Source organism: Lupinus angustifolius, chromosome LG13, assembly GCF_001865875.1.
Source record: "Lupinus angustifolius cultivar Tanjil chromosome LG13, LupAngTanjil_v1.0, whole genome shotgun sequence".
NCBI lineage: Eukaryota > Viridiplantae > Streptophyta > Magnoliopsida > Fabales > Fabaceae > Lupinus > Lupinus angustifolius.
Genome location: NC_032021.1, coordinates 2,925,131 through 2,941,018, shown reverse-complemented (window position 1 = coordinate 2,941,018; position 15,888 = coordinate 2,925,131). Strand labels below are relative to the sequence as shown.

The window sequence follows — 15,888 nt, the reverse complement described above, 5'->3', positions numbered from 1 at the left end:
TCAAACACAATTATTGTCTCTCTCCCAAGCGAGGACCCTTCACTCAAGCGAAAATTCAATCAACAATACCATTTTGAAATTGGGCATCTCTCGCTCAAGCGAGACATCTCTCGCCCAAGCGAGAGAGTTCTAGAAACTCATTGAAATCTTGGTTTTTTTTTCTTTTCGTTTTCGTTTTCACCCAAGCGAAGCCTATGCTCGCCCGGGCGAGAGATTTCCAGAATTTCATCAAAATCCTGGGCTTTCTCGCCTAAGCGGGACCCTTGCTCGCCCAAGCGAGACTTTGTCGCCCGGGCGAGGGAGTTCCAGAACCAAAACTTCCCCTCGCCCAGTCCTCGCCCCTCGCCCAAGCGAGACTGTGCTCGCCCAAGCGACAGGGACTTGGATAGAATACCAATTTTTGCCCTTTTCGACAACCGAAACACATTTAAACATGGTTTCTCAAACACCTGCACGCAGAAAAGTTCCCAACAACTTTCATATACAATATTCAACACATTTCATCAACAATCATATATATTCAAAACATTCAAACATACAAAATCTTGGGTTTCTAAAAACCCCATTTAACTCCAAAACCTTTGAGATGGTTTAGGAGATCCGGGTGTCATATTCGGACACCACTATGTCACGATGTGTTCTTTCTCGCATACATTATTCAATTCATTTCCTCAACAATCATATATCTTCACAAACATCCAAAACATAAAAATATTGAGTTTCTTAAAACCCAAGTTAACTCTCAAACCTTTGAGATGGTTTAGGAGATCTGAGTGTCATATTCAGACATCACTATATCACGATGTGTTCTCTCTCACCTTAATGAAACGTGCTTTAACTTGTCAACTAAGGGTGGTTTGGTTTTCAAGGTTCGAACATCGAAATCTTCGTAACTACCACAATAAAAATCCGTTAGTTTCTGATATTTCTAAAATCGTTACCAAAATACTTAAAACTACATATTCCCATTTAAGACATTCTTTGATAATCTTACCATTTTAAAGTAAGTTATTCAAAATATCCTTTAAGAGTCTTATGAGGCTTCATGTACTCATAAACCTTAACATCATTTTAACAAAAGTCTCTATTTTTCCAACTTGTTCCAAACCATGGTTTAAGGCTAACAACAACTAGAAATACATACATTCTCATTTTTCCAAAACACTTCCTAAAGGTTCCTTTGATTTCATCATCATCCCCTTTGGCTAAAACAACAAAATACATGTAACAAAACATTATAACAACTCCATGAACACAAGTTGTTCATGGTTTCAACAAAATATTTTCATAAGTTCAAGAACATCATCATTTTCGGTTTTGAGAAGAAAATGAGTTAGAAATCGTTTTAGAAAATTTCAAAGGTTGAATATGTTCTTGACATACTCATGAACAACATACTTAAAGCTCATCAACATCCATTGGTTGAATGTTGAGAGATCAAGGATTGAAAATGGAAGAAAACATGAGAAAAATGAAGAGAGGATTTACCTCTTCTTTGGAAATGCAAGAGTGAGAGAGTGAAGTGTGGAGTGTAAGGGTTTAAGGAGAGAGGGAAATCATGAAAAAAATCTCCTAGGGTGGCTAATGATGATTTCATGAGATTGAGTGATGTGAGGTTTGCTTTATGGAAAGGCAAATCTCGCATCCCAATGCGAAACAACCACTTCGCGGACACGTGCGATAAACCTTCTCGAGTATTATCGGCTAATACTCGATCGGATATTATAAATCGTCCGATCCTAATATCCGATTATAATTTTGGATTTCGACATTCCGAGTGAAAAATATTTAGAAAATAGGTATGGGTGTACTCAAAGTCTATATTGACTCGAAATGAAATTACGAAGCCAACAGCGCAATTGGAATTCGATTCCGAGTTACGGAACTCAAAAACCACTTTTTGAGCCGTACCGAGTGGATTTCGGCCCCGTCAGTGGTTCAGAATTGACTGTCTCCGAAAATTACCAAAATTTACCACAAAATAGGAAATAAAATTACAAAACTAAAACTCAACTACAGTTTCATCTAATTCTTTACCGAAAATTCACAGAAATTCATTTTCGAATATATAATTAATAGAAATATTAATAAAACCTTATAATTCAAAATCGTAAAATTCACGGTGTTACAATTAAGCGTTTGATGATATAGCTTCTGCCATGGGTGGTTAAACGTTGTTATTACTTCAAATCAATTCCAAGCTGGAGCTAAAAGTTTTCACTCACCAACTTGAGAGGATATTAAAGATATATGATAGGTTATTTTGGAAGATGTTAGTTGGTTAGAAAATTAGTAATTAGCAAGTTAAGTTTATATTAGTTACTTGCTTTACAAGCTTTCTTTTTATTTTTTTCTCTTGTATAAATAAGTCATATTGACTCATTTCTTATTCAATCAATTTAATTCATTCAATGAGAATATTATCAATCTTTGTTTCTCATTCTTCTTTCTTTAAGCTTTCTTTTATACACTTCTTGATTCATCAAAAAACTTTCTTTTCATGGCTCTTACCACATTTTAACATTACTACAAATGAATTAGGTTAACTCAAGAAATGTGACAAACAAAATCAACATTTATCAATTGGGTTATAGAGAGGTTAACTTATTTCATATCCTAATCTTGGTTGGTTGTTCTTCCATTTTATTGTTTGACCCTCTTCCCCATGACTATCATTGACAACCTAATTCAAACACTTGTGACCTTGTTTCAACTATTGTAGGTATTAGTTCAACCATTACATGTTCGACAATCAACCATTGTGATTGGTATTGGACATTTCTCTTCTTCTTACTACTTTGTTATCACTACCGTTCCTCAATTCACATTTGCATATCCCTTAATCATATTATTCTATGTTTTCACCTTTTAGTTATATTATATATAATTCTATAGAATTAGAGATACGATCATAAACTCCATCGTCAAACGACCACTTGTATTATATTTCTCATATACATGGTTACGTGATTCGTTTAATAATTATTAACAATTTTTAAATATAACATTTATATTATTTTTAAAAAACTTTAAAATGTGAAATGGAATAGTGTTTAAATTTAAACCAACATTTTAGTTGACCTAATTAAACAACATCTTAACTATGTTAAAATTTAATTATTTACATTATAGGGGTTAAGCTCCTCTCCATTACTGGAGAGACAAGTGCAATTTTCCCCTTTAATTTGAAAGATAAATTTGTCTTATCATAATAAATATAAGAGTATAAGTGTAAAAACATATCACATTTTCTTTGGTTTTTGACATCACTTGTCTCTCCATTATTTGAGAGAAGTCTCATTCACATTATGGTATACTTGCGTGTCGACCGGCACTCCATGTCGGTCACCCGCATTCTTATTTTTTGATATAGTATGTATGATCTTCATATTATATTATTTAATAAAAACAATTTAAATATAAGAGTGCAATATATAAACTCAATAAAGAGTGAAAATTTAAGAAGATAATATGTGATAGTTGATATGATATATATAAAACTTATGTCAATTTCTCATTTTGTGCTTATTGGGTGGAGAAAGATAGAAGATAGAAATAAGAGAATGTGTGGAAGATTAATAATATTAAATTATTAATATAAAAAATGAAAGTAATATGTGAAAGTTTATAGTAGTTACTAAAAATATAAAAATGTAAGTTTGGAATATAAAAATTATACCATAATAGTTATTATTTATTTTACCTTTATTAATAGTATGGATATGGATATAAGTAGGAGATAAATTCATTTGTTTTGTCTTACTTTAAGTATTCCTTTTATTTAGACGTAATCAAATAATAAGTTGTTATGAATTAAGCATTTATGGAAAATCCTTTAGGTGAGAGAACCTTTATCTTATTGCAACATTGAGTTTCCTCATTTATCCAAAGCAAGACATGTAACATTGCTATGTTAACTGATTTTCACTATATCAACAATGATCTTGTAATCACTTTCTCCCACTTGAATGTTTCATTTATATATATGGAATATATCATCCATTCTACGTTATATTCTTTTCATAATCCAACTCCCAACTATAACTTACTATAAAATTTGTCGAAGAACAAATCTTTTTTTATTAATAAATAAAGAGTAATATAAGAGGATGGAGTAATAAAAAAGTCTTCGAACAAAAAATCTCCTCAAGCTATCTATCATTCCTCATGAGTTATAGTCGCATCTGTTATAACAAAATAGTTGATTCATTAACATACCAAACTTTGAACCTTTGTGGCGTTAGTGTTCTTTTTAAAAATTATCAGAGACAAAATAAACAAAGAAAATTATATATAATAACATTATATGAGTTTTATACATTGTTATTATATTATCAATCGTTCATATTTAATTATTATTGATTTTTTAGAAAAAATAATCTAATTAAATAATAAATATTATAATAAATGTGCATAAATCTGTACATTAACATACATTTTATACTCAAATAACAATGAGCTCGACTTGAAGATTGATGGAACACCAAACAAAATCGTTGAAGCAAGCCACTCACCTCTCCATAGTTTATAAAGATACAATCATAGTTACATTGGATTACTAAAAGAGCTACCATTAACATTATGTACAATAAACTCAGTTAGTATATTATTTCAACGTAAAAAGTATTTAGGACGTTTGATTTAATAAATAGTAAAACTATGAAACACGGATTCATCAAACACCTTCACGTGTCGGTGTCCGATACGTATCCGATACAAATATATTCAGATTTGCGAAGGATTCGCGAATGATACGTATCCATAGAGTATCCAAAAATTAAAAAATAAAATAAAATAAATAAATATTAAGACACGTATCCGATTCGTTTTCAATAAAATATAGGATATATGGATTCGTTTTCAGTAAAATATAGGATATATAGATTCGTTTCCAATAAAACAAAATAAGATAGATTTGTTTCCAATAAAACAGGATAAAATAGATTCGTTTATAATAAAACAGGATAAGATATATTCGTTTTCATTAGAACAAGATAAAATATATTTGTTATGGAGAGCAATGATTTTAGGATAGATTCGTTTTCATTAAAATATGATAAAATAGATTTGTTGTATGATTTTACATTTCCATTATATTTTTTACTTTGTATATTTTGATTTACACTTATAATTTTATCATATTTTATATGTTTTTATTATTTTATACGCGTATCCCTGAACGTATCATATCCTGTATTTTAGAAAAAATACATATCGACGTATCTGATACGTATCGTACCCGACACACGTATCTGATGCGTATCGTACCCGACACACGTATCTGATGCGTATCGACATATTTTTTACTCCATAAAACAATTTTCACACCCTTATTTAAAAGACATCACAATAAGAAAAATAATCTTAATTCATGCGAAAACACTTACCTATAATTTATAAAGTAAGATGTATATCAGTTTGAAATCATAATATTTACCTAAGATTTTTTAATATAAAATAGAATCAATAAATTAAAATGTATATTAGTTCCAAATCATAATATTCACTTAAGATTTGTAGTATAAATCTTTTTATTGTTATTGGTTATATTTATCTAACATAATCCTTTTTAATGTAATATGTATAAAGATTAATATACAATTAGTAAATTATTCATCAATTATTTTTGTATTAATTATATTTAAGACTCATTTATAATTATATATTATGATGAATTATACAATAATAATAATAATAATGACTAGCGTGTTGACATGCACTGTCGTGCTTGTCAACCCATTTTCCTATCGTTCGTAATGTATAGTTTATATTTTATAAATTCAAATATAATTTTTGTGCTAAATTTACGGCTGAATTTGTTCAATTGGTCTAATATTCAATTTTTTAAATACACTTTTAAAATAAGAAGATAATAAGGATAAAATAAGAAAATAATATTACATGGTTTTTTGGTAGAAATAAAAAGATATTGAGGGCAAAATAGGAAAACACAAATTACACAATGGATGATTATTTTATGTTTTCCCTTTATTAATAGTATAGAAGTATAGATTAATAGTATAAATATAGATTAATAGTATAGATATATATATAGATGTAAATTGTGTATATATTTTTTTTTCACATACTTTTTAGCCAACAATAATATTTAAATGCAAACTGGATGAAATACAATTGCAAGTTTATAATTTAATACTGAGCACGAGGAAACTCCAATAAAATAATTTACAAATATGAGAAATCCCCTGTATTCAATTGAGTAATTACTAAATGATGATTAATAAGGATAGAGAATTCACTTATTTTCAGACTTAATATTTTTAAATTTATTTCATATAGTTAGTTATTAATTCTAAGAAAATTTAATAGATCTGTCTATTAATTTAAATATTGAATTTTTGTAAATTGATGAGTAAGATTAATAATAAGTTTTTAAATTTGTAAGTAGATCTCCTCTTAGTGGCATGATTCAATTAATTCAGATTGGTACCCTAATTTTCAATCTCACGGCACCGAGAGAGGTAAACTCGGGCGAGTTGGGTGGGTAAACTCGGGCGAGTTGGGTGGGTAAACTCGAACGCGACGAGTCAACACACAACCTGACTCGTTCTGATATTTATATGAATAATAAATCGGTTACCGCGTTTTTCACAACCATTCTCTTCCACTAGGGTTGGTTATTTTTCTCTCACAACATCTTATTCTTCTTTTCGCACCTTGTAGAAGTAGCAGTTTCTTCTTCTTCTTATTCAATGGTGCTTTCTCAATCTAACTAGCCATGCATCTTCTCTTATTCTCTATCTGCAATGTATCACAAATCGTTTTCCAATTCACGAATTTATATTTGAACTTGGATTTTTTATTTTTCACTTTTTACTCTCGTTGTTATTAACTTTTTTTATGTCGTTGTTTTTGTAGGATATGAAGGAACCCTAGTTTTCTTGTTTTTGTTCGGTGAAAATCAAACGTTTCTGAAAAATCAAATTGGATATTGATTCTGGTCGGACGATGGAAACGCCGGTTGCTAGATCGAGGGGAAGGCCACGTAAGCGGAGAAGAAAGGACGAAGAAAAACCGGTTGCAAAATCAAAGAGGCAAGTTGTGGAGACAAAACCGATAGCATTGGTTGGGCGATTCGTGCAGAAAAAGTTCCGGAGAAAACGAAATTTTCTCGGTAAGGTTGTGTATTATGAATGTGGATTGTATAGGGTTCATTATGAGGGTGGAGATAGTGAGGATTTAGATAGTGGTGAGGTTCGTGCAATCCTTGTTAATGATAATGATTTCGATGCTGGTTTGACTAGAAGGAAGGTTAAATTAGAGGAATTAGTGTCACAGATTAGTGTAAAGGTCGCAGATGAGAAACATAAGGGTTCTGCTAATCAGAATAAAGAGGAATTGAAGATTGATGCACCTGTTTCTTGTGAATTGAACAAGGAACAATATGATGATGAATCAGGAGATTTAAGTATGGGTTTAGGGGAAAAGGGTCCCGGCATTGAGGCTGAGACACTGCCTCTGCCACCACCACTGCAGTTGCCTCCTTCATCGGGAACTGTTGGAGTGCCGGATCAATATGTCTCACACCTGTTCGCCGTTTATGGATTCTTAAGATCATTCAGCACTTGCCTTTTTTTAACTCCCTTTACCCTGGATGACTTTGTTGGCGCCCTCAACTGCCAAGTTGCAAACACATTGTTTGACGCTATTCATGTCTCCCTTATGCGCACGTTAAAGCATCATCTTGAAACTGTTTCACCCGAGGGATCGGAGCTTGTGTCAAAATGCTTTAGGTGACTATATTTATTCGCATGTTTTAATTTTGATGGAATTTTGCACGTATAGTAATACTACTGTAGTGCATTATCTGCACCAGTAATTTGTTGAAATTTGATGCTGTTATTATTATTATGAGTGTAATATATATTCACTGTCAATATAAAATTTTATACACACAGTCGGTACTTCATCCACCATTCATGTGTATTACTTATATTTAATGATAAAGTGGCAATGTAAAAAACTCTTACACGGCCAGTGCATACATTTTTTCTCTATTATTATTTTCACCAGATCATTTATATTTGGAAAGATATTGATTTTGTTGGACTCACAGGGATTGTATTTGTTCTTTTTAATTTGATATAATTCTGTATATATGGTACACTGCTGTGGTATATTATCTGTACAAGTAACTTGTCAATACTTTATGCTATCATTATTTTATTAAGATCATTTATGTTTGGAAAGATTTTAAGTTTGTCGGTTTCGCCAGGTTTTGTATTTGTGCTTCTTGATTTGATGGAATTTCGTGTATATGGTATACTACTACAGTGTATTATATGCACAACTAAATTGTTCATACTCAATGCTATTATTCTTATTATTTTTCCAAAATTATTTATATTTGGAAATATATTAACTTCGTCGCACTCACATGGTTTATATTCATATTTTTTAATTCGATGAAATTCTATGCACATTGTATACTGCTGTGGTGTATTATCCATACTAGTGTCAAAATGCTTTGGGTGCTTATATTTATTTCCACTTCTTATTTGACGGTTCTTCCATATGGTATAATGATGTGATGTGATGTATTATCTGTACAAGTAATTTGTTAATGTTTTATACAGTTATTTTTTGTTAAGATCATTTATATTTGAAAATATATTGATTTTCTGATATTCACAGGTGTAATGATTGGAGCTTGCTTGATACATTGACTTGGCCTGTTTTTGCAATTCAGTATTTAATCATTAATGGATACACAAAAGGGCCTGAGTGGGACGGATTTTATGATGAAGTTTTTACCAGGGAGTATTATTTATTTCCTGTGAGTAGGAAACTAATGATATTGCAAATTCTTTGTGATGATGTTTTGGAATCTGAGGAGATAAAAGCTGAAATGAATATGCGCAAAGATTCGGAGGTAGGGGTAGATTATGATGCAGAAGATATCCCTCCTGTGGAAATAAGGCCGGGAAGAGTCCATCCAAGATATGCCAAGACTTCTTCTTGTGAGGATAAAGAATCAATGGAGTTTGCTTCAGTATCAAATGCTGTGAACCAAACTGGTAATTCTATTTCATATTTTAGAGATACTGAAAGCACTGAGGATGGTGAAGATCATAGAAATGGAGATGAATGTCGCCTCTGCGGTATGGATGGGATCCTGCTTTGTTGTGATGGGTGCCCTTCTGCTTACCATTCGAGATGTATTGGTGTGATGAAAATGTATATTCCAGAAGGGGCATGGTATTGTCCAGAGTGCAAAATTAACATGATTGAGCCAACAACTGTAAAGGGAACATCACTTAGAGGGGGTGAAATATTAGGAAAGGATTTGTATGGGCAACTCTTTGTGGGTACTTGCAACCACTTGCTGGTGTATGTTCAACATCTTTGCATTGTTACGTTTATTTACCCTTTCATTTGTTATGACAGATCAGCATTGATACTATTTTTGAATTTATTGAAATTTAAAGTTCAGTTACGTTCATGCTTTAGACTTGACTTGTGCTTCAATATTTTTTGTTTGCTATCTTTCTCATTATGCCCTATATCTTCTGAAGTTTTATCTTTTTATGACCTTTTAACATGGATAATTGCAGGCTCAATACCAATGATGATAGATTTGGGCTTCAATATTACAATCAGAATGACATTCCTAAAGTTCTCCAATTGCTTTATGAATCTATGCAGCATAGACCAATGTATTATGGTATTTGCATGGCAGCGTTACAATACTGGAATATTCCAGGAAGTGTGTTGCCTCTTTCTGCTTCAACTGGAAAAAATGTAAACTTGGTGATTAAAAAGGAAGAGACAGATTTCCATACTTCATTACTTCCTCCCTCAGATGAAGTCAATCATAAGCCTATTAATTTGGTGAAGGGAGAGGACCCTCTAGCCAACTCGAGTTTGAATCAAGGTGATATTGCTGTGTCATCTCTTGATATTTCATCAGTTACCACTCAAAGTCCTTCTCATGAAAGCCTTTGTAATGCTAGAAATAAAGAGTGCCCTATTGTGAATACAAAGCTTCCTTTGGAAACTAGTCATCAGTGTGCTATGAATCACCATCATTCTGTGGATAGTTTAATTGCAATAGATCATGCTAAGTACTCTTTGGTGAACAGCCACTACAATAATCTTGGCCATGCAAATGATATCGGGTTGCCCACAAATTTTTCAGTGCAAACCAAAGAAAGTACTCAAGTAGGTTTTGGAAAGTGTGAACACAATATTACTAATAATTTTGGGCACATGGGTTTCTCCTATAAACCTTTGTCATACATTAACTACTATATGCATGGTGATTTTGCTGCATCTGCTGCTGCTAAATTGACCGTTCTTTCTTCAGAGGAGCCTAGGTCTGAGGGTCATGTATCAGACAATCAGAGGAAAACTACAGCTGCAATTGTTTATTTGCAAGCAAAAGCGTTCTCACTAACCGCTTCACGCTTCTTTTGGCCAAGTTCTGAAAAGAAGCATGTGGAGGTTCCGAGAGAGAGGTGTGGCTGGTGCTTTTCTTGTCAATCGGCAGTTTCAAGCAAGAAAGGATGCATGTTAAATCATGCTGCTCTAAGTGCCATTAAAAGTGTTATGAAATTTGTTACTGGTTTTTCTGTTTTAAGAAGTGGAGAGGGAAATCTTCCTAGCATTGCGACATATATTATATACACACAGGAATGTTTACGTGGTTTATTTGTTGGGCCCTTCCAAAGAGCAAGCTACAGAAACCAATGGCGTAAGCAAGTTGAAGAAATCACAACATACCGTGCTCTCAAACCACTTTTACTTGAAGTGAGTGATTGTTTAGTTTTTAATTTGTTTAATGTCATATTGTAGTTTTTTTCTTAATGAGGGCATGCATCTGCGTTTTATCAATTTTGCATTTATTATTTCAACTTTTCATGTACCCTGTGTAAAATATGCTATGTGCTGTGTAATCCTTGCACACAGACCTTTGCAGGTGCTAAGGTGATGTATTAGAATGTAAGGTCACACAGTCAGGCGCTTGCCACTTGTGCCTTTCACTTTCTTGGTTTATTGATCAACTCCAAGGTGGTTTTTGTGTTGTTTGACTGAAACAATATGAATGATATAAATGGAAAGAATGCCCCAAATTAAGGAAATAGATTAGTTATTACTTATATTGCTTTGTTATGTGATTTAGAGGAATAGAAACAAACTTGCACAACAAAGTCAGTATCATTTGGTGTCTGAGTTGGTTTGTGACTTGCAGTCAAATTTTAATGCTTGTTATGATTTTAAAAAATTGACCTCATTTCTTGCGATGATATTTTCTTTGATGGTGCGTCGGTGAAGCAAAACCATAACAAGAGAAAGAATTGTTAAGTATTCAAGTCCCACATCAATTGAGTAAATGGGTGAAGAACCATATTTAATGACTCGGGAAACCATTTCCAATAAGCTTGTTTTTTTGTGGTTGAGTTAGGCTTAGTTATTCTAATAAGAAGGCTGACTTGAGTTATGTCATCAACCAGAGACTAAAGCTTACTTCCTAATATTGAATCAGTTAATGCTGATTCATGAGCCCGAAGATTCTGAAGAACATAGTTTCCAATGAAAGAGATGCCGTTTATGGGTTTAAATCTGATCACCCACGGATGAACTCAGGTTCTTTTTTTTACATTTATGAGTTTATATGGGACCTAACCTCTTGTAATTTAAGGTTGACTTTTTTCCTCTGACCACTTTGCTGCTTTAAGTGACTTCATATATACTTGAGTAGATCCTCTAAGAATTGGTGTTTGCGATGATTTTGTTGTATTCAATTAAATGTTGGCATCCAAGTGGCAGTTGTAATGTGTAGGTGTTTAAACAAAGTCCAAATTCTGTGTTTGTTTTCACCATTTGGTTGCTTTTGGATTGTCCTGTGAACTGTCATAAGTTTAGATGCTGGTATGCTGTCTTTTAAGATTGCTTGATTTTGTGTGTATAATGTGATCCTTATTCAGAATAATATCATAATATTAATCTATTTCAGATATCTTATCAGGGCAATATTCTCACAATTGCTTTTTGTACCATATGAGCAAGAGCAACTTTGAAAGCCTTTTTTCAGTACCTAATAAAATAAAATTTCATATTCAGTTTGAGGAGAATATTCGCACAATTGCTTTTTGTGGGGATTGGGTTAAGCGGATGGATGATTGTTTGGTAGACTCTTCCATAATACAAAGTGCTGCATCTTCTCTTGGAACAACACAGAAACATGCACCAAGTGGTAGGCGTTACAAAAAGCGGTTAGCTATTGATGGAGCTAAAGTTGATGCAACCAAAGAAAGCTTTGTATGGTGGCGAGGAAGCAAATTCACCAAGTTTGTATTCCAGAAAGCAGTTTTGCCATTATACATGCTCAGAAAAGCAGCTCGCCAGGGTACTTTGTTTCCAACTAATTAATATGCAAGGAGTGTCATTGAGCCTGTTTTGAGATTTGAATTAGAAATAACTGAATTATGATTTTATTTGTTTCTAGTAAATAATTTTGAATTTTAATTGAACATGTAGTTATGTGTGCGTGTGTGTCCACATGCGCAATTAGTTGGCCTGGCTTGTGAGCTTTCAAGCCAAGCTGATTTTTGTATTCTAGATATATTTGAGTATCATACCAAATTCATATGATATAATCAAGGTTTGAATCAAGTTAATCTGAGCCTACAGAACCCCCAGTGAACTGTTAAACTTTATTGTCACCCCGGTATATAAGTAGACAACTATTTGCCAATTCTTAATTATTGTGGTCTACTTTGTTAGGAAATAAACATACATGTACTGTTTATTGTGGTCAACAGGTGGTCGGAGGAAAATTTCTGGTATTTTCTATACTGATGGCTCTGAAACCCCTAAAAGAAGCAGACAACTTGTTTGGAGAGTTGCAGTTCAAATGAGTAGAAATGCATCACAATTGGCACTTCAGGTTCTTTTTTTGTTTATTATGAATTTTATTTCTTGCATTAGCTAATTAATTTTGGTTGTAAACATAATGGATCTTTGCTAATGTTGTGACTTGGTGATATTATTTGTACCAGGTAAGATATCTAGATTCTTACCTCAGATGGAATGATCTTATTCGTCAGGAACAGAACACCCAGGATGGGAAAGGTCAAGAACCTGAAGCTTCTACTTTCAGAAATTCAAATATATGTGATAAAAAGCTTGTAGAGGGAAAATGTTGTTATGGAGTGGTTTTTGGGAGCCAAAAGCATCTTTCTTCTCGGGTTATGAAAAATGTTGTTGAAATTGAGCAAGATTCGGGTGGAAAGGAAAAATATTGGTTTTCTGAAGCACACATTCCTTTACATTTGGTAAAAGAGTATGAAGAATGTAACACAAAAGTGCCATCTGGTGAAGGGTGCTTGAATTTCGTGTCTCACTTGCACAAAAGGCGGTTGAAGGCCAAGTGCAAGGACATATTTTCTTACCTTGCCTGCAAGAGAGACAACTTGGACATGTTCTCGTGTTCTGCATGTCATATGGGTGTTTCATTTAGGTAATTACCCTAAACTTGGTTACTCTTTCAATTGTTTATTTTATGGTTCCTTTGTCCCTCTTCTCTTTACAAGTAATGCTTACAAGACAATAATCTCTATTTTGCATCATTTCAGGATTGCTTTCAAGTGCAATGCATGTCAAGGTATCCCATCTTTGATCTGTAACCCTTTCCCTTACCATATATTATTTTGTCCAAGGTCTCCAAGATAATCTTTAACTGGGGAAGAAACTTGTTCAGTTTCTCATGTAATAACTTAATATTTTCCATATATAAACAAAGTCACACGCATCAACAGAGAACAATGCCTTTTGTTAATTTTGAAAATTAAATCCCAGAACTAAAATATTGCTTGTTGGAATGTATTAGGATGTGGAATGAAATTTTCTTTATTGTGTATCTTGCCTTTTATTTTATTCTTCTTCATAAATGTAAGTTACTTTAATATTTCGTTCTTTACCGGCATTAGGTTATTGTCATGAGGGCTGTTCTATAAGTTCAAAGGTCTGTAGAAATGGGAAACTTGAGTACTTGACCACATGCAATCATTGTCACCCTGCTAAGTTACTTGCTCTGAAAGAGACTAGTGATGGATCTCCAACTACTCCCTTGCTCTTACAAGGACGAGAAACTGGTTCTGTGATGGTTTTGAAGGGACCAAGACCTAAATGTTATGATCAAGCACTGAAATCTGCCAGGACAAAGGCCTGTTCTCCTGACATGAACCATGTGGGGCCTGTGTCAGTTTTGAGGGGAACAAGGTCTAAATGTGATGATCGAGCATTGACTTCTACTGGGACAAAAGATAGTCCTCCTGACAAGAAACAAGTTCTTTCTAATTCCACTTCCGCAGCAAAAAGCCGACACAGGAATAGTTCCTGGGGTATTATATGGAAAAAGAGAAACAATGAAATTGTTGAAAATTCAGCAGCAGACATTGATTTCAGGCTCAAAAACATACTTTTAAAGGGAGGTTCTGGCATGCCTCAAATTGAACCTGTTTGTCACTTGTGTCGTAAGGCATATAGATCTGATCTGATGTATATTTTCTGTCAGACATGCCAACGTAAGTTTCCTCTGGTCAATAGCTGATAGAATTTAATGCATTTATGCCCATAATTTTGATCTGTGTTTGGTTTTACAGATTGGTATCATGCTGAAGCTGTTGAACTTGAAGAGTCCAAAATTTTGGATGTGTCGGGCTTCAAATGTTGCAAGTGCCGCAGGATAAAATCACCTGAGTGCCCCTACTCTGATGCGAAGCCTAAGACACAAGAGGGCAAAAAGTCCCGGTCACGCCCAATGGTTTCAAAGAAAGGGCATTTTGCATCAGATTCTGATTCTGGAACATTTTCTGACATGACAGAATGTGAACCTGCTACACCTGTCTTTCGTGTAGATGATGATCCTCTGCTCTTTTGTATTTCAAATGTAGAGCTGATTACAGAACCTAAGTTAGAAGTTGATGTTGACCGAAATACTGTCTCTGCATCAGGACCTCGGAAATTACCAGTGAGAAGGCAAGTTAAGCGTGAGGGGGATGACAATGGTTCCTTCTGGGGTAAATCTTTGCATGCTAAATGCTCAACACAAACTGAATCAGGCAATCTGTCCAACCCTGTAGGGAGGTCATCAACTCCTTTAGAATATGACCCTGGTGTTCGCTTTGACAGCAATCTTCTGAATGATTCTGAAAGTTTCAATTATGCATCAATGGATTTTGAGCCCAATACCATCTTCTCTCTTACGGAACTGCTTCAGCCGGATGGTAGTAGCGGTAGTCAGTTTGAGGGAGCTGATGCATCTGGAGACTTGTCAGGATATTTTGAAAATCCTGGTACACTTGTTCCTGTAGAATGTGGAGGTGTTAGATTAGTTGAAAATCCAGAACCGGCCATTTCCTTTCAAGACAACAGCCTTACTTGTAGGCAATGTAACCAAACAGAACCAGCCCCTGATCTTTTTTGTGACATTTGTGGGATGTTGATTCACAGCCAATGTTCAATTTGGGCTGAATCACCTTCTAGGCTTGGAAATTGGAGGTGTGGTAATTGTCGAGAATGGGAATAGCTGGTTTACTTGTCATCTTGTTGAACATCTGTGCTGTAAAATTCTGACTTCTGAAATGGCTGTTGTTGGAGGTGGTGATTGCACATGGAGAAGCAATTTTATTATAATACAAGTTGGCTCAATGAATATATTGATTATTTGCTTGTAGCTATCACCATGGACTAGTTGAATCCACCTCTGTGCACATCGAGGTTAATTGGCTTCTGTGTTACCTGGTCACAAATGATTTCCGAGTCCGCTATAGAATCAGTTCAGTTCAGTGATTTGATTTTCAATCTGCAGCTGTTGGTCTTGATCAGTGCTCGGGAACCATTGGGTATTCCCTCCCCCCCCCC

At 33.9% G+C, this 15,888-nt stretch overlaps 1 protein-coding gene and 1 long non-coding RNA gene across 2 annotated transcripts in view; one reads left to right on the top strand and one right to left on the bottom strand.

Annotated features, from left to right (window-relative positions):
• LOC109325651 overlaps nucleotides 1-8,405 on the bottom strand; it is a 14,658-nt gene extending 6,253 nt beyond the window's left edge. The window contains exon 1 of the long non-coding RNA XR_002105172.1: nucleotides 8,395-8,405. This is a non-coding gene — a long non-coding RNA (uncharacterized LOC109325651). The remainder of the gene's footprint in view (nucleotides 1-8,394) is intronic.
• On the top strand, nucleotides 6,525-15,875 carry LOC109325650 (DDT domain-containing protein PTM-like). Its single transcript, XM_019558132.1, has 10 exons — nucleotides 6,525-6,716; nucleotides 6,880-7,754; nucleotides 8,656-9,351; nucleotides 9,576-10,770; nucleotides 12,085-12,370; nucleotides 12,786-12,910; nucleotides 13,023-13,483; nucleotides 13,599-13,627; nucleotides 13,953-14,549; nucleotides 14,628-15,875. Exons 2-10 carry the CDS (start codon nucleotides 6,970-6,972, stop codon nucleotides 15,551-15,553), a joined length of 5,100 nt encoding a protein of 1,699 aa, XP_019413677.1. The 5' UTR covers nucleotides 6,525-6,716; nucleotides 6,880-6,969; the 3' UTR covers nucleotides 15,554-15,875.